The sequence below is a fragment of the Saccopteryx bilineata genome, chromosome 4 (assembly GCF_036850765.1).
Source record: "Saccopteryx bilineata isolate mSacBil1 chromosome 4, mSacBil1_pri_phased_curated, whole genome shotgun sequence".
Classification (NCBI taxonomy): Eukaryota; Metazoa; Chordata; class Mammalia; order Chiroptera; family Emballonuridae; genus Saccopteryx; species Saccopteryx bilineata.
This window is the reverse complement of record NC_089493.1, coordinates 34,145,615-34,173,258: the sequence shown is the minus strand read 5'-3', so window position 1 is coordinate 34,173,258 and position 27,644 is coordinate 34,145,615. Positions and strand designations below refer to the sequence as shown.

Here is a 27,644-nt window from a genome sequence, read left to right as displayed (position 1 = left end):
AAAAAATGGTTCATAGCTCCAGGATAGCTCCAAAACAGTTTTAACCTCCTAGGAGTGTATTAAGCTACAATCTGCTAAGAAGTTCTCACTTCCAATTCATGTGTTACTTCCCTGTAAGGGAAGAGTCAGTACCACTGTCACTATGGATGAGATTAGAAAATTTAATATCTCTCAGTACTTACTTCTTGGTCCTACATCTTGAAACCAGAGGCCCTAGGTGACTATGAAGAACAAAGCCAAAAACAAACAAACAAAAAACACTCACCCATCCAGCTCTAGAAACAATGGAACCTTCTAAATCAGTGGTAGTCAACCTGGTCCCTACCACCCACTAGTGGGCGTTCCAGCTTTCATAGTGGGTGGTAGCAGAGCAACCAAACTATTGGATAAATAAAAGGATAGATTTAACTATAGTAAGTTGTTTTATAAAGATTTATTTTGCCAAACTTAGCGAAAATCTGACATAAAGTACTTGGTAAGTAATTATTATTATATGCTTTAACTTGCTATAACTCTGCTTTATAAATTTTATAAAGTAAAGTTACTTCCCTACTTTATAAATCACCATTACTGTGGAACCAGTAGGCAGTTAGAAAATTTTACTACTAACAGAGATACAAAAGTGGGCGGTAGGTATAAAAAGGTTGACTACCCCTGTTCTAAATTATACAAACATCTCATATAAGTCAAGTCCTTTCTTACAGTCGTTGTAGAGAAGTTTGTTCTTTTTGTCCTTTTCTTCCTTCTTCACCTCCTATTTACTATTATTTTACTTCTTTAAAATAGTAATAATGAAGATTATGATTAGAGGATATAAGGAGTTGTTCATGATTCTTGAAACTTATTCTTGCTGGCACTGGTTCAAATTCCTGAGGTGTAGTAAAATATAATTGCCATCATGTGTGGTTTGAATAGTCAGTTCACTCAGTAGGTTACTGCTCTCTTATAATCATTAACCTTTTTAGGTTAATAAAGCCAAAATCAAGGCTGCAATTCAAATGGAATGATAAGGAAGCTTTATTTTTTAACTTTTCTCTCTGTAAGGAAAAATGCTTTATAAAAATGACGTGATTATTGCAGAAAACTTAGAAATTTTCAGAGAAGCAAAGGAATAAATATACATAATTCTAACATAATGAAATAACAAATGCTTTATTTTTCATGTGTGCTCTCCCCATCTTTTTCTATTGATACATATACATATATCTTAACTACATGTGCAATTCTGCATGTTTTAACTATATCATAAGAATTTCCCTGTGTCAATGGAAATTCTTCATAAATATTACTTTAGCCTGTCTAATGGTTTTATCTATTGTAAAGATATCGTATTTCCCCATGTATAAGATGCACCCTTTTTCCAAAAATTTGAGGTCTAAAACTAGGTGCATCATATGCAGTGATTGTAGGTTTTTTTACTTGCATTTCCCACTTTTTTATGAGTGCTTATTTTGCACTCATTATTGAAGACAGTGATTTGTCATCAGATACAGATGAGGACAAGCTAATGGATGGGAGTTTTGACAGTGATGAGGAGTTGTATGAATTTTATGATGAATAAAACTTGAGTTTAATAACTTTATGCAATACATTTTCTTTCAAATTTTGGGCCCCAAAATTCAGGTGCGTCTTATACATGAGAGCATCTTATACTTGGAGAAATATGGTAGATCATTGTCTATGTAAATTTCTTAATTATTGACCTGTTGATTTCTTCCCATTTCTCACTAATAAAAGTAACTATGAAATAAATGTGCATAAAGATTCATTCATTTTCTGAAGATTGATTTCTACAGGTCAAATTACTGGGTCAATGGATATGAAAATGTTTAAGAATTGGCTTTAAAGTCATCTTTGGGTTGTCAAAGGAATAATGACATGTCAACTTGAACACATCTTGATGACTTTGTAGGTACTCATATTCAAATAATCTCTGCAAGCATTACTATTAATTGACTGAACATAATCTTCATTTCAGACACTAGAATGCACATCTTCCTTCTGTCTCTTATTCTGTGTGATAGAAACCAGATCTGACAGAGCCCTCGTCAGACAAGCGCACCTGCTCATCTTGTCTATGACTGCCGTTTAACCATTACTCTCAGCATTTATATTTTGCCTCTTTTCTTTCAGATGGAATGGGCCGAGTGCTTGCTCAAGATGTATATGCAAAAGATAACCTACCCCCCTTCCCAGCATCAGTAAAAGATGGCTATGCTGTTCGAGGTAAATATTTTGCCTTCTTGAGTATCATCATAACTCACACTGTATTTTTTTTTCAGATTTTTGGCTCAGCACAGGCACCCAACAACTGTTAAATCTGTTTCCCCCTTGGGTGTCAAAATAATTTCATTTACAAATAACAAAGTTAATCTATACCTATATATTGTCTGACACAATCTTGTTTAAAACTTTTCAGTGAAATTAATATAATTACTTGAAAATAAATTTTTTTATTAAGTGAGAGGCACGAAGGCAGAGAGAGACTCCTGTATGCACCCCAACCAAGATCCACCCAGTAAGCCCCCTACCATGTGCTGCTCTGCCCATCTGGGGGCATTGCTCCATTGCTCAGCAACTGAGCTATTTAGCACCTGAGGCAAGGCCATAGAGCCATGCTCAGTGTGCAGGGCCAACTTGCTCAAATGAATTGAGCCATGGCTGTGGGAGGGAAAGAGAGAGAGAGAGAAGAGAAGAGGGAGGAGTAGAGAAGCAGATGGTCACTTCTCTGTGTGCCCTGACCAGGAATCAAAACCAGGACTTCCACGTGCTGGTCCAGCGCTCTACCACTGAGCCATCAGCCAGGGCCTGAAATTTCTTATTTACAAATAAATGTAGAAATTTATTTAAAAAAACAACACTGTACTGTTTTATTCTTTCTGTTTCTACACATACAGATAGTAGATAGTCTTGCTTGGTCTGGAAGTCTTTTACATGTTTTCTAGTTGAAAACATCTATATGGTATAAGAAAAAAGAACATATTCCCAACATAGGGATGAAGTGGGTGGTCATTTCTCTTGCTTTAATCTGAAACATCAATAAAGCCTTCATAAAAAGGAAGCATGAGGAAAACCTCTAATTCCCTGGAAGGTGCCATATTTCAAACCTCTGAAGCCACAGTTGGTACCAGCAGCTCACACCTTCGAAGTTGCCTGAGATTGCATAAAGCTTAAAAGCAAATATGGAATAGCATTTGCCTGCCTCAAGTCCAATCTAAGAACCCAAAATGAAAATGCAACTGAATTGCTTAGAATCTATTATGGTTATTAACTCAAGACTAACGTCATTGAAGAAATATCTAAAAACATTTCCCAATTTATCAGTGTTGTTAAGAAGGCCAACTCCTTTTTAATGATCATTTACAGAATCTCTTACCTTTTTTTATAGTTATTTTGGTTTTACTCTATCTAGCTATTCAAATATTTACTCTTTTTAATTATATACATCCATTAATCTCCATGTTCCATTCATAGCCATTTCTTGGCAGTATTTTTTATGTTGGAGGAAGTGTAGTAAATGGGTAGGGATATGGGCTTTGAGCAAAAGAGTGATCTAGATTCTAATACCAGTTCTATTGATAAAACTTTGAGAAAATTACCTAAACTTTTTAAGCCTCAGTTTCTCATCTGTAAAATGGTGATAATTGTAGCAGTACATCACCCACCAGGTTGTTGTGAGGATTAAATAAGACTATAAAAAGCCTTAATAAAGGCTTTTAGGCAATCCTGACACCAAAAACAGGCACTTACTAATTGTGTTTTTTTAATGTTTAATAGTAGTAACTATTTATACCACTAGTGTTAGTATGATACTTTTACTTACACATCTTTGAAAAAAGTATAATATCTATCTAAATTGTTAATCTCATATTCTATGTAAATAAAATGGTAAGGAAATTAATTCCTACTAGTATATGCTTTCTCAGGAACACTGTCTTGTATGTACATTCAGCTTGATGTCACTAAATTAGAGTATTTATGAAAACATAAATAAAGAATTCCTAACAAATTTCTTTTCCAAATTCATTTCTTCTACAGTGTTTATTATATAATGCATACTGTCCAGAAATAAAATTATTTTAATTTTCTGATAGTCTCATTGGCTCCTTTTGTTCCTTATTCCCAATCTAAAATGTAAATTCTGTTTTGAACTTATACAGATACTATAAAATCACAAAGAATTCTTACTTCCAGAATATAAGAAAGAGGTACAACAGATGAAATACCAAAGGGTCAAGAAAGTCTATTTTTTATATCCTTTGTAATATATAGTAGGAGAAAGTAAAGTAAGAAAATAAATTATTTGAGGTACAATTATTCTCAAACAGAATTTTCTTGTGATTTTTGCATGAAATAACAGCAGCTCAATAAAAAGAAACTATTGACTGACCAGGTGGTGGCACAGTGGATAGAGCATCAGACTGGGACACAGAGGACCCAGGTTTGAAACCCCGAGGTCGCCAGTTTGGGCACCGGCTCATTTGGTTTGAGCAAGGCTCACCAGATTGAGGCCGAGCTCGCTGGCTTGAGCAAGGGGTTACTCGGTCTCTGTAGTCCCCTGTTCAAGGCACATATGAGAAAACAATCAATGAACAACTAAGGAGCCACAACAAAGAATTGATGCTTCTCATCTCTCTCCCTTCCTGTCTGTCCCTATCTGTCCCTCTCTCTGTCTATATATGTCTCTGTTACACACAAAAAAGAAACTATTGCTTTTAGCTTTCCTTAGTTGCCAAAAAGATCATTTAGCCCACATGAGCTATAAAAGAACCTTTCTGCTATAGACTCTGTCAAAGAAATTTTTATGTGAAGTTACTAGTCAGTATCTTATTTAATTTTTTTGTTTTGAAGTGGCAGTGTTTTACACAGAGAAAAACATCTAAAATGACTTTCACAGTACATAGTTTCAGATATATATATCATGCAGCTGATTAATAGTATTTCTTTCCTATGAAGTATTGATAGTTCTCTAATATATTGTAGAACATGTAACAGAGACATAGCACATAATAGATAACATTATAGGCATAGAAAAATCTCAGATTGGAAATAGTCAGTATATCTATGCATATATAGCAACAACAGAATTAAAGCAACAAAAGTTGTCAGTGAACAAAAAGGCATGGTTTTAGTCTTGACTGTGTTAAAATACCACCTTCAATCAGTGTTTTGGTAAAGAATATCCTTGAGGCTGTTGTGGTTTTCTACCACTCTACTTCGTGTGCCTTCTTCTCTCTACCCCTGTCTTCCTTTACAGCCATTCCTTTCTCCCCACTCCCTTTATTCTCCCTTTTTTTCTTCTCCTCTGCCTTTGCCTTAGGCCTTCCAGTAATAACCAGTGGCACCTGTGAGCATTGCTAACCCTCTAGGTGTAAAGAGGTTGCTAACTTGCTCTGGATCACTAAGCATTAGCCAGTATCCTTCAGAAACATGTGGCATAAAACTCCAAACCAGTTGGAGGATCACTTGCTTTAAGGTATGTGGGTTGAAAAGTCGAGATAGTAAAAAATGACTAAGGAAGTAAGAAATAGGAACAGCTTTAAAAAAACAATGTGAAGAAGGCAGGAATCAAGTGATGATGGTTTAAATAATAGAAAGAGCTGTGACCTCACAAACCTGAAACTACATTTGGGAGAGAGTAAATTTGAAAGATTAAAAAAAATGAAAGCATATTATCAATTAGACCAATGCAATATTTTTATTCTTCATATTTTTCAAGTTATTTCTCCCTTCATACTGATTAAGCCAATCAATCATCTTGATGCATTCACACCCTCCTGTAGATGATATGGGTGGTACCCATTGTTTCACAATTTCTTTTTATAATTACAGTTTACTTCAATATTATTTTGAATTGGTTTCAGGTTTACAGCTTAGTGGTTAGACAGTCATATACTTTACATAGTGTTTCCCTCGAAAATTTTAGGACCCAACTGGCACCATACGTAGTTATCGCAATGTAATTGACTGCATTCCCTATGCTGTACTTTACATCCCATGACTATTTTGTTAACTACCAATTTGTACGTCTTAATCCCTTTACTTCTTTCTCCCAGTCTCCCAACCTCCAGCAACCACCTGTCTGCTCTCTGTGTCTCTGAGTCTGTTTCACTTTTGTTTGTTCATTTACTTTGTTCTCTAGATTTCACATGTAAGTGAAATCGTATTATATTTGTCTTTTTCTGACTGACTTATTTCATGAGCATAATACCTTCTAGGTTCATCCATCCTGCCAATGGTGTATTTGACACACATAAAATGCCAATGATGTATTTGACAGAACTAAAATGAATGATCCAGAAATTTATATAGAACCACAAAAAAACCCAAAGAACAAATAGTCTCAGCAACCTTGAGAAAACAAAGTTGAATGTATTGTGCTACCTGATATCAAACTATACTACAAGGCAGGCCATAGTAATCAAACCAACATGGTTCTGGTATTAAAACAGACGTATAGATCAGTGGAACAGAGTAGAGATCCCAGATCAAACCCATGCTGGTATGATCAAGTAATATTTAACAAAGGAGGAAAGAATACACAATGGGGTAGAAGTAGTCTATTCAATAAATGGTGCTGAGAAATTGGACAGATACATGCAAAAAAAAAAAAGAAAGAAAGAAACTAGACCTCATTCTTACACAGTTTTTTTTAGATAATAAAGGCAAAAATATCTCAGGATTCCAGATTCAGCTTTCTTGAAAATGTTCAACCTGAAAGCTTATCCCTTCAGAAATTATTTTGGGGTCATTTAGAAAAAGAGAAAAATGTGAATAAGCCAGTAAGTATTTTGAGAACCACATGTTGCAAACAATTCTGGGAGACTGTATTAAGAGAATCCTTGCCGTTTGGTTAGATTTTAAAGTGGGGGTTTTTTGTTTGTTTGTTTTTACTTTCCAGTTTTAAAATGTGCTTATGGAAAATACAGAAAATCAAAAAGAACACTTAAAAAATATTTATCTTGCCTGACCTGTGGTGGCGCAGTGGATAAAGCGTCAACCTGGAAACACTGAGGTTGCTGGTTTGAAACCCTGGGCTTGCCTGGTCAGGGCACGTACGGGAGTTGATGCTTCCTGCTCCTCCCCCCTTCTCTCTCTCTCTCTCTCTCTCCCCTTTCTATAATGAATAAATAAAATTTAAAAAAAAATATTTATCTTACTGCCTAGACACTATTAATATTTTGTTCTACTTTCTTCCAATAGGTTAAACTGCATACTAAAATTCAGTATAACTTTTTTTCCCATTCATGCATTTATTTATCAGTATAACCTTTTAGATGTAGAGCTAGTTCTTCGTCTTTCATGAAAGTCATGTTCCATGGTTTTTATTTTGCCCATTCAAAACCTCTTTGGCCACAGCTGGTTCTCCAATTCATTTGAAGCCTGTTGCTTTCCACTATATGACATTTGGGATGAAGAAGAGAGCCTCATGACATGAGAATGTTACTCATGTGAGCAGAAATATAATTTGGATTAATTAATTTTAGTACTGTATTTAAGGAATTCTCTTTTCCCAATACAAAGAGTAAATGGGCATTTTTCTTCTGAATATTATGACAAAAGATATAAAATGCCTTCTCACTCATCTATCCTACTCTTAGCTCTCTGCTTTTCATAAGAAAAGGCAATAGATTGAAAATTCCAAAACACACACTCACCCAATTTAATCCCTCAGTATAATTGCAACAAGTATTAATCCTGTTGTGCTAGTCTTGTCACATTTTCTTTTCACCATTCCTACTCGTCCTAAAATCTCAATTTTAGTATACACATAAACACTGTTACCCTATTGCTTATCATCCTGGTCTTAGACAGTTTGGTTCCATTATCAAAGTAAACAAATTTTTTTATTTTTTTAAAGTTAGAAGCAGGGAAGCAGTCAGACAGACTCCTGCATGTGCCCGACGGGGATCCAACCGGCATGCCCACCAGGGGGCGATGCTCTGCCCATCTGGGGTGTTGCTCCGTTGCTGCCAGAGACATTCTAGCACCTGAGGTGAAGGCAATGAAGCCGTCCTCAGCGCCCAGGGCCAACTTTGCTCCAATGGAGCCTTGACTGCAGGAGGGGAAGAGAGAGATAGAGAGGAAGGAGAGGGGGAAGGATAGAGAAGCAGATGGACGTGTCTCCTGTGTGCTCTGACCAGGGATTGAACCTAGGACTTCCAAACGCCAGTCCGACGCTCTACCGCTGGGCCAACTGGCCAGGGCCAAAGTAAACAAATTCTTAATCCCTCTGCCTTGTTACTCTGTTGAAGATATTACCTAGGATCTCTAAAAGTTATGCTATCTCTATTGTCTCACTTTATTCAGCCCTAACATGGAAGTGATGGGACTCTTATTATTGAAAAAAATGAATAGCTATAAAGTGTTTCAAGAGGCTTAGAGCTCACAAATGGCTGGAAAATGAAAATGAGTAATAATTCTATGACAAATGGCTTAGGGAAGATTATTTTCTATATATTGCCACAATGAATAGGTATTGAATGTTATTATTTTATATCGAATGATATAATTAGAAAATTTTAAGTTAACAGGTACATAAGACAAACTGTTTTCTGTACATTAACAAAAGGGTGGACATGGGAGCTGCTTCAGGATTTAGCAGGAAGCATTATAAATTACTTACATAATGCATTTGCTGTTAGAATCAGGTTTATATTGCTTTTATCCCTTCCTTCAAATTATATTCTACAATTGCAAAGCAGAAAAGAAAACTTATTAACATCAATGTTATAATTAGGGGAGAAAAAGATTCCACGCCTTTACAAAAATCCTTAGAATCCATCCATCTCTCTAATGGCATACCGTGACTTACTTTAACTTTTCTTCCAGCTCTAGTTTCACCTGCCACCATTCCTCCACTTCAGGCTCCTCACACCCAAGCTTGTAGAATTCATCTTGATAATGGCAACTTTTTTCTTTTACATATCTCTTTGATAGATATTTTCAAGTAAATATCAGCAAATTAGATAGTTTGGTCATCACTTTTCTGTCTTTTAAGAAATAGTGAACTTTGGTGTTAATGTAAAATCAGGACTTGTATTGTTGTTCACCGACTTTTTATTTCTTAAGTTTTCCCTTAGTTTGAATGTGTCTACAATCACTTCAGTCTTCTCTGCTCCTCAAAGAGTAGTTCATGAACCAGCAACATCAACATCAGCTTGTTAGAAGTGTAGAACCTCAGGCCCTGTCCCAGACCCACTGAATCAGAATCTGTAGTTTAACAAGGTCACCAAGTGATTTATATGCACATTAAGGGCTGATAAGCCCTATTATAAGAGAACTTATAAAAAAGAACTCCTCTGTTGGTTTCAGGAGCCTTCTATAATATTGGTAGGCTGAGCCTTCCTGTTTCCCAGGGCAAGGCAGAGAACATAGTTGAAGTGAGCACATATTCTCTACCCAGTCAGTGCACCTCCGTAATCACAAAGGATCACTTAAGGGCTCTTTCAATAGTGGCTTTCCTGACACTCTATACCAGTTTTGCCCCGGATCATCTCCAGCCACTCATTATTCAGTGAGAGTATTTATTGAGAGTATTTATACAAAGCATTGATGTAAGCATTTTGAGTGTATTTGCTCTTGCATGTGTGGGGAACAGGAGACAAGAGGAAGGTAGAAGAGCAGAGGGTTTCAAAACAGAAATAAAGGATGTGATCCCTCCTTCTACAGAGCTCATAAGAGAGAAAATACACATATTTATAAAAGTATTTTAAAAGATTTACAAAACACAATAGTCACACATACAAGTCAGTTTACATATCTCCATTCTTTTGTGTGTGTGTGACAGAGACAGAGAGAGAGGGACAGATAGGGACAGACAGACAGGAAAGGAGAGAGATGAGAAGAATCAATTCTTCACTGCGGCACCTTAGTTGTTCATTGATTGCTTTCTCATATGTGCCTTGACGGGGGCTACAGCAGACCAAGTAACCCCTTGCTCAAGCCAGCAACCTTGGGCTCAAACCAGATGAGCCTGTGCTCAAGCTGGTGACCTCGGGGTTTTGAACCTGGGCCCTCCACATCCCAGTCCGACACTTTATCCACTGCGCCACTGCCTAGTCAGGTCATATCTTCATTCTTTTAATAAGTATTTATTGAGCATTAATGATGAGCTAGGCACTATGTTTGACTGAATAACAATATAATCTAAGTTATATAGAATTAACCAGAGCAGTCTTTCTAAACATTCTAAACATGGTGAATGTTGATACACGTTTTGAAGAAACCAGTGTACCTAGCAGAAAATGAAAGGCTTTCGAAAGACAGAATTTTGTACTGAAAAATATTACTTATTTGTTCATTCATGCATGCATTATTCTAAAAGGAGCCACACTCGTTTATTTGTTGAACATTTTGAATACTTCATATATTGAACATTTATAGAATACCTATTATGCAGCAAGTGCTAGTGATCCCCTTGACACAAATAAGCAAATAATTAAAAATACATTAGGAATCCATAATTAGAATTATTTCAGGAACACACTGGAAAAATGAAAGAGGATGCTCGTGATGACTCTTGAGGAAAGGGAGTCAGATATGACTTCATTAAAAAATGACATTTGAATTAAGTCTTAAAAGCTAAGAAGTCTCACCAAAGACAGGGATAAAGAAAGGACAATTAAGCAATGAAAGTAGTATGTTATAGAGCTGAAATGCAAGTCATCCCAGGGAGCTACAGTACTAGAAGTTGAGAGTGGCTAGAGTATAAGACATAAGGAGGACATGAACCAGAGGCCTTTACACATACTGCTCTCTTTAGGTGAAGATCTTCAGATGGAGCATTCTCTCTCTCTCTTTCACTCACATGTACGCACACACATCTATCTTATGCCTACCTAGCCTGATTCATCCTTCATATTCAAATCAAAAATCCTTTTATCAGGTGACTTTCCTTTACCCTCCAGTGTAGTTCCGGTCCTTTCATCGTGTGTTCTCATAAAACCATGTTCCTTTAGAATGGTTTTCTTAATTTGTGTTTATATATTCATTAAAATGATTGTTTCATTATATCTGTATCCTCTATTACATCAGTGGCTTTAAGAATTTTATTTTAGCCTGGCCTGTGGTGGCGCAGTGGATAAACCTTCGGCCTGGAATGCCAAGGTTGCTGGTTCGAAACCCTGGGCTTCCCTGGTCAAGGCACATACTGCAAGCAAGCAATGAACAACTAGCCTGAAACAACTATGAGTTGTTACTTCCCATTCCATGCTCCCCTTTCTCTCCTGTCTCTGTAAAATCAATAAAGTATTTAAAAAAAAAAAAAGAATTTTATTTTAACTGCACAGGTAGGAAGACACAAGTTAAATACAGAATATATAATATTACAAGCCAATGATAAACAGACATGTAATATATGTAATACATACAAATACACATATGCACAAATACATATAAACAAAAATAAGTTTCATGAAACAGTATTTATCCTTACCCATATGTGATAAAATATATATATTTCCTATTTATTTTTATTTAAAAATTGTTTACAAGTTGATTTTACAGCTCACTTTCATTTGTGATCCAGAGGTTAAAAAACATTTGTAACAGACTGGCACTGCAGTAGATGAGAAACAATGCCTGGTTTTACCCTTTATACCAGCACCTATATGACACTTGGGGCATAGAAGACAATCAGTAGAAATTTTATAAATGAGTGAAAGGAATGAAAAACTTTAAAAGATATTAGTCTTTTAAAAGTATAATCATTTCTATTTTTATCAAGAAAACTGAAAGCTGGAAAAAAGTTTAGTAATTTGCTAAAAGTCCTAAGGCTAATAATTGGCAGAACCAGGATTTAGATTCAGCTTTGTTCTACTCTAAAATCATGCTAATTTCCCCTTGTGCAAAAAAGTCAAAAGAGAAAATGTCTAAGTTGCTACTGGAAGATGGCAAGCTGGTAGTATCTTTAGTAAAAAATAATTAAAAATAAGTTTATTCATATTTGAGATGCACTTAGGGCAGAAATCTGAAAGATATCTAACTTTTTAATTTTCTACAGTAAGAAAATCATGATTTGCCTTAAAATACTGTAAAAATAAGTGGAAGGATAGATGAAATAAGATTGATAAATGTTGATAATTGTTGAAGCAATGACTTCTATGTTTGTTTAAAATTGTTCACTTAAAAATAAGTTTTAAAAAAGAAGAAACCATAAAAACAGCATAATAAGAATAACATTGCAGGGAAAATGTTCTCTTTTTTATAAGTGAACACTGAAAATACAATAAGATTTAAAAAGAAAATAACATAAGAAAGCCAAGAGTATATTAACTGAGATAGTGTCTGTGAAGCACGAGATACATCTTGTACATAGAAGATACCCAATGTTAATTCTTGTCTCTCTCCATAAGTTAACCAAAGCCATCTGCACGAAAAGAATGACCCATTATAAACAATAATGTTTCTAAGCCTTCAGTAAGAACACAGCATTGTAGTCATATAAAGAAATAATAAATTTCGTATGTCCTTTTTAAAATATTGGAAATACTTTTTATTATTTATCAACATGACTACAAATATAATTAAAATAGTCATATAAAAAGTGTTACCTTTTCTGTGTATGTATCCCAAACCCTGCTGTATGCAGGTAACATGGAACTAATAGTCCTAATCATAAAATTCATTAGTTAGGCATTGCCTTACCAGTAGTATTGGTCTAAAATCTATATCATATGTGAAGAAAACCCTTTTGAATACATTTATCTCTAGGAATATTTTTTATCCAGTCATTACCATGCTGTATGTAGAAAAAAATAAATACAAAGTTTTTCTTTCGTATCAATTCTGAAAGGATTTTTTCGAATTTAAAAATAGTCAATGCAAAATGTGATGCAGCACTGTGTATGTATTCTGATTTGGAAATAGCATTTGACCCATTATAAAATGCATGTATGTATATACACACATGCACACACATTGTACTTGAAATTAAGGGACTGTATTTTAGTACTAGCTCTACCACTAATCAGAACTTGTTCAGTGTACTTGACCTTTTCTACCTGAGTTCCTTCGTTCTGTAACTCATTTTCTTCAAATGTCAAATGAAGAAAAGGATGTATGTTCTTCCTGCTTCACTGGGTTATTAAAATTAAACTGGGTGATATATAAGAAAGTATGAGATAGTTAAAATTTTTATAAAATGGAGAATATGGCTATATATAGTGATATCCATGAGTGTGCACACACACATGACACATAACATTCCCATGAACAAAGTAGTATTTATTTAGGGGGATAGGCAAAAATAACTTCCTACTTAAAAAGTACATGTGTGGAAATTTTCAAGCAACAAGAAGACCATCTCAACTGACACCAAGAAAAGGCACAAATTAGGAACACTTCTATTAGTACTTGTGAGTTTTGGATACCAAAGATCAAACCAGAGTAACAAAGCCAATGTCTAGTCTAGGAGGTCGGAAATGTATTCCACTTTCCTAAAGCCTTACCTGATCATTTGAATCAAATTTTAGAATTCCTTGATAAGGTCCATTCTGATGTTTGTTCTTGGTTCTGTTTGTCTCACAGCTGCTGATGGCCCAGGAGATCGTTTCATCATTGGAGAATCCCAAGCTGGTGAACAGGTGAGGTTCCCAGGCCTGAGAGGCCCTAAATATTTCAGTTCCATGGACTTTCAGGATGTAATTCTAAGTTTTTACCATCATTGTATGGAACATCTTAAAGGAGGATTAGACACATTATCAAAGAGATTAAAGGATAATTCCCATGAGAAAGAACCAGTTCTTTCTTAACTGAAAGAATTGGCACCTACTAATATTTGGCATGGTGTTGTTGGTATGTCTCGCAGACACGCCCCCAACATTTTCCAGCCCTGTCATTGGATGATTCTTTCTTCCTGTATAAACATCAATGTTTTAAATAGAAGTACATTCCAGAAGTATTTTTAAAATTATATGGAATGCTTAGGGAACTACAAATAGTTTGTGGTAATCACAGCCTTGTATACATAGGGATAAGTAGCAGATTGTTAGATTCTTTGTGTACTTCTTAAACTCTGTTTGCTAGTTAAGACCAACTGGCCTGACCAGGTGGTTGCATAGTGGATAGAGCATCAGACTGGGACACAGAGGATCCAGGTTTGAAACCTCAAGGTCTCCAGCTTGAGCACGGCCTCATCCGGCTTGAGCATAGGCTCACCAGCTTGAGTGCGGAGTTGCTGGCTTGGGGTTGTGGACATGATCCCACGGTCATTGGCTTTAGCCCAAAGGTCACTGGCTTGAGCAAGGAGTTACTTGCTCTGCTATGCCCCTCCCCCAGTCAAGGCACATATAAGAAAGCAATCAGTGAACAACTAAGGAGCTGCAACAAAAAAATGATGCTTCTCATCTCTCTCCCTTCCTGTCTATCTGTTCCTCTCTCTGTCTCTCTCTGCATCACAAAAAAAATACAGCAACAAAAACAAAACAAAACAAAAAAACACCAACTGTACTAGAGAATCAGGAACACAAGAAAAGTTGTGGAATTTAAAAGTTGTCAACTTCTTGTAAGTTCCTACAAAAGTTTGATGGGAAAATATATCAAAACTGTACAAGAAAATGGATTTTTTTTCAAATTACTTCAGATGTCCTTTATCCATCACTTGCATATCTAGGTAAGCCAAATTGCTCACTTACTGAAAGTATATACACTTGAGTGTTGGGATGCCATTGCATAAACTGAGACAGTTATTTAAAAATGGCTTTTTGATATACCAAAATATTTTACGTTAAGTAACTTTTAGTTTGGTCCCATTGATTAGCACTGGACACTTTTGAAGAAAATATTACTTAATTATACAGTGCTGTCTTTGGACAAAGCTCAAAAACTCCAATTCAATACCTCCTTTAAGGAAATGAAGATTTAAACTGTTTTTATTCTACATAAAACATATAAGATATATCAAAAAATAAAAAATAGTTACTAGTCTTAACAATCTAAAGAAAGTTCCTCATCTATTGCTAGAGTTTTTCAGTTTATTCAATTTAATTATAGTTTATACATCTACTCTAAGTGGAGGCATAAATGTCTTTATGTATCTAATAATATCATTGGATTTAATATAAGTGAGCTGGTAGTAATTTTTCATCTACCATTTAGAATGACTAGTCTTGAAGAGGAGCCAAATTTTTTATTTAATAACCACACAGAAGCACTTCTTAAGTGTTGGTTTAAGCCAAGAAGTAGAGAAAATTACAGGTACAACTACAATAAAACTTAAAGTATATTTACAGAATATGGTACATTGAACCCAATTAAATTAAGGCAGGGCTCCAGGCTAACATACTTCTGGCATAAGAAGCAACTGCCCTGAAACTCACTTTAGGATTTACTTTTTAATCTTAGCTAAAAATACATTTTCAGCCAAAGACCTTTTTAGGCCTATATTAAATGTCTTTGTTCCACAGTCTCAGAAGATTGTTTTGACATTAACATCTTTACTAAAAAATGCAAATATCAATTCTTTAATGCTTTTCATAAAACGTCTCTATATTGCAAAAATGGTCATATACAGTGAATTAAGAGATGTCCCAGACAATAAGTAGTAGTAGTATCTGGGGTTGAAACTTAAAGAAGTTTTAAAGTATTGGACCCTAGACTTTTTATTTTCAACCCTATGCATTACCTTGGTAGAAGGTTACATTAAAATATAGCAATTCTGAATAAGCCTGGAATGTCTTTTATTCAGATAACAGAATAAGAGGATATATAGTTCAGTCCTAAGAATCTCTTTCTCCTATGACTGGGAGAAAAGCTGGAGTTGTAAGTCACAAAGGATTGCATAACTCATGTAGTTGCTGTGATAATGAGATTATACATGTTCATTTATTCATTCTGGAAATATTTATGACTATCAACTTTGTGCCAGACACATTCTAGGCTTTGGGATGATAGAGCAATAAATATGTCTGGAAAGGGGTGATTAAGAAGATTAATGCAGGGCCCTGGCCAGTTGGCTCAGCAGTAGAGTGTCGGCCTGGCATGTGGATATCCCGGGTTCAATTCCTGGTCAGGACACACAGGAGAAGCGCCCATCTGCATCTCCAGCCCTCCCCCCCCTTTCTCTTTCTTCTCCTCCCTTCCTGCAGCCATGTTATGATTGGAGTGAGTTGGCCCCAGGGCACTGAGCATGGCTCCATGTTCTCGGCCTCAGGCAATAAAAAATGACCCCAGTTGCAGCAAAGCAAGGGCCCCAGATGGGCAGAGCATCATCCCCTAGTGGGTTTCCTGGGTGGATCTTGGTCAGGGCGCATGTGGAAGTCTATCTCTGCCTCCCCTCCTCTCACTAAAATAAAAAAATGAATAAGAAGATTAATGCAGGGACTATATATCCAATAGACAGGGTTAAGGGAAACTAACAAAGGAATGTGAAGTACCCAGGGGCTGACAGTGAAACCGCATTACCACCACTGTCTGAAGGAGCAAAGGGAAAAAGTGGAGATTCATAGCTATGGGAAAGGATTGCCCCTCTGTAGTAGAGATGTCAGAGCCTTCACCAAAATGCAACCCAGCAGGGAAAGAGCAAAGGAAATACAAACCTGACTTTTCTCTCTCTTCTACACTCTAATATCTTGTTGGCCCCTTCCATCTACTTAACCTAATCAAAAGCCAGTAATGGGAACTTGGTGGAAATAGTCCACAGAGGTCAGCCTTCTGGACCACAGCACAGGATAGTATGAGGATATGATCTGGAGAGGCAAATAGAGAATAAAACAATTTCCTGTCTTTTGTTGATCTTAGATTATTATATAAATAGAATATGGTAATGCACCTAACATTCTACCTAGTATATACTGAGGGTTCATTATTGTTATCTATTAGTATTGTTTGTAGCAATAATATTGAAAGAAATGTTTAAGGCTGTTCTAATAATTCAATTCCCAGTTTTACTTCAATTGTATATCCAGTGGAGAGGTACATTTCCTTAGCCAAAATTTTTCCATCTGTTAAAAAATACGTTAACTTTTTTAACAACTTAATTTATTGATCTTAGTGAGAGAGGAAGGAGGAGAGAGAGAGACAGGAACATCAATCTGCTTCTGTATGTGCCCTGACTAGTGATCAACCTGGCAACCTCTGCATTTCAGGACAATGCTCTAACCAACCGAGCTTTCAGGCCAGGGCAAAAAAAAATATGTGTAACTTAAAATGCAACAGCTTAATTACTTTTTAGTACAATACAGTAGTGTTAAATATAGTCACATTATTGTGAACTAAGATTTGTGTGTGTGACAGAGAGGGACAAGTAGGGACAGACAGACAGGAAGGGAGAGAGATGAGAAGCATCAATTTTTCGCTGCAGCACCTTAGTTGTTTATTGATTGCTTTCTCATATGTGCCTTACTGGGGGGGGGGGGGGGCAGGGACAGCAGAGCTAGTGACCCCTTGCTCAAGCCAGTGACCTTGGACTCAAGCCAGCAATCATGGGGTCATGTCCATGATCCCACACTCAAGCCAGCGACCCCGTGCTCAAGCTGGTGAGTCTGCCCTCTAGCCGAATGAGCCCACGCTCAGGCCAGGGACCTTAGGGTTTAGAACCTGAGTCCTCTGCATCCAGTCTGACACTCTATCCACTGCGCCACTGCCAGGTCAGGCATGGCCTAAGATTTTAAATAAATACTTCTGAAGCAAATATCTTTGGAAAGATCTTTTATTATTGGGAAATTAATATTTCCCTAGAATTTTATTTTAAGGGACATTTGAAGCATTTTCCCCAATTCTGGTCTAAATCATGGCCAATGACAAGTGACTCTTTGAGGCCAGAGCAAACCTATCAGTTGGCTCTTACAGAAATAAGCTTTTTCCTGTGCTAAGAGAAGTTTTCCAGGCAGGGCCTGTAGTCAGTCTTCTATACCATTTATATGAGAGTTCAGACAGTGAAAATCTCAGATATAATGTTTCACCCAAATCACTACAGACACAGGAATCATTTTAAAATTACTTAATTATATTTGCTGTACTTATTATCAATTGGAAGATGAAATAATATGTTTTAGAAAGATTTTCAAAAGCAATAATTTGAATGATTTTTCTAACTTGCCTATATTTATTTTTTTTTTAATTTTTTTAAGATTTTTATGTGTTTTTTTTTAGTTTTATTGAGAGATCATTGACATACAACATTGAGTAAGGTTAAGTTCTAAAGTATGATTTGACTTACATATATTGTGATATGATCATCACAGAGTTTTGGTTTTTAAAATATATATCTGAAATCAATTATCAAAGACATCTTTCATCTCCCTCCATAAATTAGAATTACAGTTTACAGGTATTTGGCATGTACATATTATCCAAATAAATATAAATTCTTTTAGTGAAGCTTTAATATAGCACTTCTAAAATTATGTAAACAATAGTTATTTTTAGTGGCAACGTGGCATGTATTGTCTCTTGCATTTTAGAAATCACCTAAAATGTGAAAAAAAACGGATAGTGAAAAATGTCTATAAAACATATTAAATATGAAAACAATGGCTGAGCCCAATGAAAGGAAGTGATCTTATGAATTAGTAATGAAAGTACATTTACAGGTTATTGTCTTACTGGGGGGTCTGAGTTTTTGTTTTTGTTTTTTTCTTTTTTTTTTATTTTATAATTTTATTTTTTTAATGGGGTGACATCAATAAATCAGGATACATATATTCAAAGATAACAAGTCCAGGTTATCTTGTCTTTCAATTATGTTGCATACCCACCACCCAAAGTCAGATTGTCCTCTGTCACCTTCTATCTTGTTTTCTTTGTGCCCCTCCCACCCCCTATCCCTCTCCCATTCCCCCCTCCCCCCCGTAACCACCACACTCTTATCAATGTCTCTTAGTTTCACTATTATGTCCCACCTACGTATGGAATAATACAGTTCCTGTTTTTTTCTGATTTACTTATTTCGCTTCGTATCATGTTATCAAGATCCCACCATTTTGCTGTAAATGTTCCGATGTCATCATTTCTTATGGCTGAGTAGTATTCCATAGTGTATATGTGCCACATCTTCTTTATCCAGTCATCTATTGATGGGCTTTTTGGTTGTTTCCATGTCCTGGCCACTGTGAACAATGCTGCAATAAACATGGGGCTGCATGTGTCTTTACGTATCAATGTTTCTGAGTTTTGGGGATATATACCCAGTAGAGGGATTGCTGGGTCATAAGGTAGTTCTATTTTCAGTTTTTTGAGGAACCACCATACTTTCTTCCATAATGGTTGTACTACTTTACATTCCCACCAACAGTAACTTGCCTATATTTAAGCAAGAGGTTTAGTGACAAATTATGACATTTCTCAAATATCAGAACTCTAGTAGATGACGAATGTGCTGATTTTTTCATAATAAAATCATGTTGCATGGTATTTTTTTCTTAAAGAATCAAATCATTTTACATGTATTAAGAAAATTCACATTATTTGAATGAGAGACAATAGTGCCAAATCAGATGTAAGTGGAAGTTCTTCAAAAGGAAAACAGGGCACCAAAAAAGACATCTAATGGTCATTACCATATATCAAGTTAAAGGCTCTTGGTGTGAGTGTACCTGTTTATGGGTAGCTTTTATTATATTGCCCAAAGTGAAGAGGACTGTAAGATTTTCCTTTTATGGTTTGTTTCTAAAAAATGTTTCATCTCCTGCAGGAAAATACTACTTTTCTTATGCAGCAGTAGACTAAATCAACTCTTTCTTACCTGTTTGTATTTCCAGCCAACTCAGACAGTCATGCCTGGACAGGTCATGCGGGTTACAACAGGTGCTCCAATCCCCTGCGGTGCTGACGCAGTAGTACAAGTAGAAGATACCGAACTTATCAGGGAGTCCGATGATGTACGTCATCACCAGGTCTTACTGCTGCCTTCCTATGGCAGTCTTCTAAGTCATGCCCGTTTTCTGCAATATTTATGGGATTAACCCAGTGTTTTTTGGTTATGTTAGGATCTTACAATATGATGTACGGATCTCCATTAAATAAGGGATTGCCCTAGGCTTGAAAAATCTTTGATTATAAGAGACGTATTTATGATCATTACTGTGATTATAGCAGAATTTGAACCACATTTTGAACTAAGAAATTTCACATGCAAACAAGGAAACCAACTCAAGATAGAAGAGCAGAGGTATTAATTGTTGACATGCATTCTAGCTGAGAAATTTGTTCATCAAACCTAGCTTCAAATAAAATGTGACAGAGAATTTAATAGAGAAGAATTTAACAAAGAACACTTGGTCAAGTTCTTGAATATTACACTAAGCCAGACATTTGAACCAAATGGCACTCAGCTGTGGTATCCATATTTCAGGAAAAATCTGTGCCACCAAATGGCAGCCTGGAAATATTAAATTGATGCACACTCCCCCCTCTATTACCTGAAATAAAGGGTCCCTGGATCTGCTTTGGTCTAAGCAAGCTCTCATCTCACTAAAACTAGTGGCAACTATTGAAACCAGAGGATCAGCCACCAATAAAAAAAAAATAGTTTCAACTGAGGTTTTATGATTGTCTCTTATTTTGTTTTGTGAAGAAGTTAAAGATATATTTTAAAAGCTGGAGTTGAAAGTAATATTCTCCTGGTCTGGCATAGAGTAAAATTTGGCCATACTGAAAGAGCCACTTTTCTTGATCTGGGGATTTTTTTAATCATCTTCCTACACATAAGGCTTATAAAATTCAACTCTTGGCATACAGATCACATTGCTTGATGTTAAAACTGTCCAGCAGATTTATTTGCATCAGGGAAGCCAGCAGAGCATTGAAATGCAGAACACATGCATCCACACTCTGCTCGATGACAAAACACAGTCCCAGTGTCACAATATTATTCACAGCCCATAAATGTAAAATTGATGATCCCTATTAATTTACAGAAATTTATTACCAGGAAAACTATAAGTCCTTCACTGAAATTTCTGCATCTATTTGGGAACCTTTGTATAGTACTGAACCCGTGATTATAGGAACAGAAGAGATAGGTTATCTCCATACACATTCACTGCACTATTAGGGCAGCCAAATATATACACAGAGTGAGGCAAAAGTAGATTAAAGTTGTGAGTCTGCAAAACACCGAGTTTATTCTTGAATTATTATTTAATAATTTTATTATTTTTCATTTTAACAATTGTAAACCTATTTTTATCCACCCTGTGTATATATGTATGTATGTATATAAAGATAGGTGGATATCACTATTTTAATCGGTATATTTTTTAAAGTGTGAAAATATTTATTTCTTGGCATCAAACCTAATATTTCAGGATTCTGTGGTAGAAATTCAAAATGTTCAAAGGGTTTATTGAATGATTTTCTTTTTCCCTGTATTTGTATCTATTCTGGGCCTATCTGATGATAAAAGTATCTGACTAGCTAAATTGTATTGATCAGAAATTCTATTAGATTGTTCTGTTTGAAATTACATGACTTCTTCTTATAGGGCACTGAGGAACTTGAAGTACGAATTCTGGTGCAAGCTCGGCCAGGCCAAGATATCAGGTAAGTTCATAACATATAGAATGTGTAGCCAACTTTTGTTCCTTCATAATCATGAACTCAGCAGAGTTCCACAGTTTAGTCAATTAACCATTAGCGTTCAGGGTTTTCAGCAAGTAGGAAAATGAATTTTCTGAACTCTATATCCCATGTCTACCCTGCCTACATTTTATGGAGATGGTAAAGGCAAATGAAATAATCAAAAGCAAAGATGAAACCATTTGTCCTGTCATAAGTAGGGCATATACTTTAAATTATTTTTCTTACAGTGGAATATAATTCTCCTGATTTCCTTAATACTAATATGCTCAAATAGCCTTGTAACAAAGCTATGCTTCTCCCATCCCTGTGTTAGGAGGCCAAGGTGAATGGACTTCTGTGTACACATAACAGGACCAACCTAAATGGCCCAAGTGGAAATTATCTCCATGACTGTAATCTCATTAACATTATTCTCCTCACCACTAAACTGACAAGCTATAGACTTTTTATCATTAATGCCATGTAATTTCTTGCCTTATAGCAAATAAAGTTTGCAGTTGGTGTTTTTGACAGTAATGTGGTACAAAGCAATTTGTAAAATAATTTTCAAATATGAAGTAAGATATTTCTGTTTAGTGCTAATAGATACAAATCTGATTTCTGTCTTCTGTTGTGTGATTTAATATTTTTAATTTAAAAAGCATCAAGTTTTTAGAATCTTTTAATTTCATTATTCTACTCCTGCCTCATCTCTTGACATTTTTCTCCCAATAAGGATCCTCTTTTTCTTACACTAAGTTTCCCTCTGAGTTGAGAAAATATTATTCTTGGTGCCTATCATGCTTATGGTTCTGCTTTGACTTTCAGACCCATCGGCCATGACATTAAAAGAGGGGAATGCGTGTTGGCCAAAGGAACCCACATGGGCCCCTCAGAGATTGGTCTTCTGGCAACTGTAGGTGTCACGGAGGTTGAAGTGAATAAGTTTCCGGTGGTTGCAGTCATGTCAACAGGGAATGAGGTAAAAAGGAAGGTGGAGGAATGGAACTTTCAGATAACAGCATTTCTGACATCTATGTTGTAAATAGAATATTATGGATTATAGATATTACCACATTCTTATAACAGGGAAATAAAAATTGATCTCAGTACAGCAAATGAGAAGAAAGAATTAGAAATTAGATATAAATGATCCCTTCCATTTATTAGAATGAAATATTACAACCAGTTGCCTTTCCACACATGCAGCACGTATAAACAAAGAATGTTGACTAATATGGTAGCTGTATTCATATTCAACTGTGCAAATTCAGTACTGAGTGTATTAGGAAAGTAAATTGTGCCCACTCTGCTGCTGTGATGTAGGCCACCTCTATGTTGGAAATAATTTAGTGAATTGGGATACGATGGCTAGCCTTCTTCTTGCTAGTGTTCATGAGAACTTTATCACCAGGAAGGGTTTGATAATCAGGGTTTGTTTTCTCTAAAGATAGCATCTCTACTGGCATGCTGTTTAGAATGTGTCAAATGTCATCTCAGCCCTGATTTTGGAAGGTGAATTTAATCAATCTTTTTCTAAGAACTCTTGAAAAACTTCCTGTTCCTTGCTTTGCTTAGGTTATACAAAAATTCAATTGGAGGCTCTAAGGTCAAACGAGGAATTTTAAAAAGTGAATCTGCTGGAAATTCAAAGCCTAATATCATAATCAAAAACTATTGTTATTTTTTAAATTAATTCCTTGCGACCTTATGACTTATAGAAAGAATAACAGGATTTTCTTTTTTCTCTTTTAAGCTCTAACTTTGCTCTGAAAATAAGACATTTGTTACCATTATTTTTAATTTCTCAGAGCCTTGGAAATTAACATTCTCAAGGATCTCAGTATTACCCTTATAGTTCTTTTGGAAAGAACAAAAGAAACAAATAGAACATTTTGTTTTGCTAACAGAGAAGAAAATCAACATTCTAGGTATGCTTGCTCCCCAGTGTGTATATACTAGTCATCCCCTGAAACTAGTGGTTGACCCAAAGCAAACACTCTTTTCAGTTGATTACATACTGATGATTTTAACATCCCTAGGACCAACTGATACTGTCAGAAAGTAACTCATTTTAAACTTAATAAACTATTCCTAATTGTGATTTATTTATATACTTTATATATCTATGTGAATTCATGGGGTTTGGGAAAACTCATAAATAACTAGTTGTTAGGCAACTTTGTTTCAACTGATTTTTCTTATATTCTTCCTGATGCTTTTGCAAAACTAGACTAATATTCTCAGTTATCCCCAGAGTATATTGGTAGTATTTTTTAAAGCTTTCCTTTACACTCTTTATTAAAACTGTTTACTGGTGGTAGGGGAAGGTGATAGGATGAGAACAGAGATGATACTTACATTATGGAATTTAAGTAGTCCTAGTTTCCTGCCTTCATGAACTTGATAATTCTGGGAGAGGCTTTGCTAAATTCTGTATGACCTCCTTCTTTTACTTTCTCTGGCCTGCTGTATTATCATGGTTTCCCAAGGGAATAATGCTTCTTACTTCTATACTCTCTCGTTTGACTTAGCTCAACATTCTTTCCCTACTCCCATCCAAAGTTAGTTGTTATGATTCTCTATGATCATATAGTTTAGTTCAACAAATGTTTTTGGGTACCTCTATGAATAGCACTATACTGAAAACTGGGGATAAAAGAGATAAATAAAGCATATCTCTTCTGAAGGCTTAAGATCTTTATATCGCCAAAAAACAATAGGAAAACTCATTCATTTATGTTCAGAAAGGCCAAAAGAAATTACACTGGTCTATCAATGTGGCAAGTCTATAATTTAGTCATTCATAACACAGCTCTCCTTAAGTATTATTTCTGATTTCCCCTGACATATAAGGCCTCATATATGTCCGCTTCTTGAATCCAGTGTGACATATTGGTAAGCAGAACAGTGGCCTCAGGCAACCCAAGAATGTCATGCAAGATGTCTATGTATACCATACTTAAAACCTGTCCAGTATTTTACAACTACATGAACTTGTTCAGGATGAGGGAGTTATTTCAAAATTGGGGCAGTACAATTATACACTATAATTACCATAGAGTAGCTTCTGTAGACTCTTGTTGATTTCAACAAACTATGTTAAAATTTAGTTAATAACATCCAGTAATTACCTAATTATAGGCATATGTTTCCCAAGTCATGCACTTATTCAATATTTTTGAGCAACTAATTACAAGCTGGAATGCCCCTTAGGGGTTCTCTTATTTTAGCATCAGATTTATAAGTTGTAAATACACTGTATTGTGAACCAGTGTACTTAAATATTGAAAAGGAAACTCAGCATCGAACTAGGCAACAGTAGGTTTTCTTCTTCAATGAGTTCAGACCTCTTAGCAGTCCACATAGCCATTCAAGAGTATTTTTTGTTGTTGTTCTTCAATGGCATTCAGGTACAAGAGAACAAGAATTATACTAGAAGATATGGGTACCACAAACTTTGAAGCCCCATGTCCTACATAGGAATCAGTATTTCTTATAACAATTTTAGGCAGCTTCCAATGTCCTCACACAGGAAATGCTCACTTACAAGTGTTACCACATTCATGGAAGCCCAAAACTGTAGCTTCCCATTACATATTTATTAGTTCATTTGTAGTTCCTTTCAGTACATATGCAAGTTATCTTTTTTGTCATTATTTCTATTTTAAAATGTTGTCTAATAAAAAATAGACAATTCATCTTTATCAAATTTCTAGGGGAATGGAGCTAGAAAGTTAACCCAAGGTCATATTTGTCCTTAAAGATGGAGGAAGATTTTGTTAATCCTTTATCCTATACAGATGAATTATCTGTAGAAAATTAGAAACCAATAATAGAACTGACTACAAGTCATTTTGCTTTTTATTATCACCATGCACTGGGAATTCTAAAGAAGATCAATGATGAAATGTTCCTCTCCACTACTGCAGACTACTCCCACCACCCCTTCCCCCTTAATATGCTGTCATACTGATGCCACCACTGTTCTGACTACGGGGATATAGCAGCAGCAAGCAAGGTAGACAGATTCCTGCTCTTATAGAATTTATGTTCTAATGGAGTGGGGAGATTTAGAAGAGGGTTATTCAATAAACAAACAAATAGTATAAATATCAGGTGATAAAAGAGTGGTAGTAGAAGAGGTATATGTCAGATATTTATCTGTTGAAACTTACTCCACTTTAGCCCTTTTATCATCTCCCCTAAACAATAAGGCTAGAAGCCTGAAAACTATTTCCCAGGCTGACTTTCCAGCTGTGCTACTGTTAGGTTTTTCACTGGAGTGCATTAACATGATATTAGAAAGTGGAAAAAAATTACCAGAATTATAACTCCTTAACTCTCTCCGTTACATCACTTGCCCCAAGAGGGGATGATGGTAACTTCCTGCAGTTACTGATCTTTGGTAACACACTTTTCTCCTTTTGTTTCTCCAACCCTCTCAACACGTTTGTAACCAATTCCCTGTATTAAATCCTCCTTTCTCCCACCCCCTTCCTTTGAAATACCTGGAGGACTTTTGGATTTCCTTTCTGGACCTGATTGATAGAGTCTTCTATTTTATATAGGGTAATCAATCAGGCCTCACTGATAAGGTGAAATTAAAGTGGAAATCAGAAGGCATTGAGGGCATATGTCATATGAAGGGAATTGTGTTCCAAACATCAGGAACAGCAAACAGAAAAGCCCTGAGGTAAGGAGCATGCTTGTCATGTTTGAGGAACAGCAAAGAGGTCAATGTGGCTGAAGTATAGAGGGAAAGGAGCAAAATAAAAGGAGATGAGATTGGAGAGGTAATAGAAACAAGATCATTTTATTCTAAATAGCCCATTTTGAGGAAGGAAAACATAATGTGGAATATAATGTCTTCTTTAAAAAAGTAACATGTGTTAATTTTTAAAAGGTTTACTCTGGCTTCGATATGGTATGTCATATAAGAAAGAAAAGGAAAAAAGCAGGGAGACTAGTCAGAAGGATCTGCTAAATACTCCAGCAAAAGATCTGGATCAGAGTGGTAGTGGTGGAGGTGGTGAGAGGTAACCAGATCCAGGATATAGGATTTGTTAGTGAATTCAAAGTAGAATCTAAGAGAAAGTGAGGAGTCAAGATGAATTCCCAACATTTTGACCTGAGGATAGTTATCATTTTCCCGGTGAGAAAGATTTAGGCAATAGAAATCAGAGATTCTATTTTGGACATGTTAATTTTGATATACTTACTAGAAATCCTAGTAGAAATAATTGAATAGGCGATTAACATATTTAATCTGGTGCTTAGGAGAAAGAACAGACATGAAGACATATATTTGGAAGTTACCAACATATACATAGTGGGGATTTTGGTTTGCTTTTTTTTTAAGGCTATACATAGTATGTAAAATCATGAGACTAGATAAAGTCACCTACAAAATGAGTACAAATAAAAGACAAGAGCCTGATCGGGCAGTGGCGCAGTGGATAGAGCGTCGGACTGGGATGCTGAGGACCCAGGTTCAAGACCCCAAGGTCACCAGCTTGAGTGTGGGCTCAGCTGGTTTGAGCAAAGCTCACCAGCTTGGACCCAAGGTCGCTGGCTCGAGCAAGGGGTTACTCGGTCTGCTGCAGCCCCATGGTCAAGGCACATATGAGGAAGCAATCAATAAATAACTAAGGTGTCGCAACGAAAAACTAATGATTGATGCTTCTCATCTCTCTCCGTTCCTGTCTATCTGTCCCTATCTATCCCTCTCTCTGACTCTATCTCTTTCACTGTAAAAAAAAAAAAGACAGATTTAAGTTTTATACTTAGGAAGCAGTTGTATCTTTCTCTTCTTTACCAACCTTTATAGATTCCAGTTGTATTTTCTAATTTTGACTCTTGATGACATCATCTCTTTATTTATAAAATATATTCTTGTACCCTTGAACCTTTAGCTAGTGACCTACAGTTCTTTACTGAATATCAGTCAGTCAGTTGCCATTATCTTTGGGAGGTCAAGATTGTATGCTTATTATCTACTTAACTAAAGTGCTAGCAATAATTATTCTTTCAGTAGATGCTGGTCTTCTATTTTTGAAGTTACTATTTCAGTTACCTTCAACCATGTTTCATAACCCATTCATTCATTCATGTTCTCTCTCTCTCTCTCTTTTTACACACAC

At 35.8% G+C, this 27,644-nt stretch overlaps 1 protein-coding gene across 8 annotated transcripts in view; it reads left to right on the top strand.

Annotated features, from left to right (window-relative positions):
- Positions 1 to 27,644, top strand: part of GPHN (gephyrin) — a 524,116-nt gene that overhangs the window by 434,045 nt on the left and 62,427 nt on the right. For 4 of the 8 annotated variants that reach the window (XM_066272872.1, XM_066272870.1, XM_066272868.1 and 1 more), the window contains 5 exons: positions 2,134 to 2,226; positions 13,531 to 13,586; positions 19,701 to 19,820; positions 21,425 to 21,483; positions 22,330 to 22,483. In XM_066272872.1, the coding sequence (XP_066128969.1) occupies positions 2,134 to 2,226; positions 13,531 to 13,586; positions 19,701 to 19,820; positions 21,425 to 21,483; positions 22,330 to 22,483 (482 nt within the window). Of the gene's footprint in view, positions 1 to 2,133; positions 2,227 to 13,530; positions 13,587 to 19,700; positions 19,836 to 21,424; positions 21,484 to 22,329; positions 22,484 to 27,644 lie in introns of all 8 variants that reach the window. The other 4 variants (XM_066272871.1, XM_066272867.1, XM_066272869.1 and 1 more) reach the window with 1 other exon arrangement.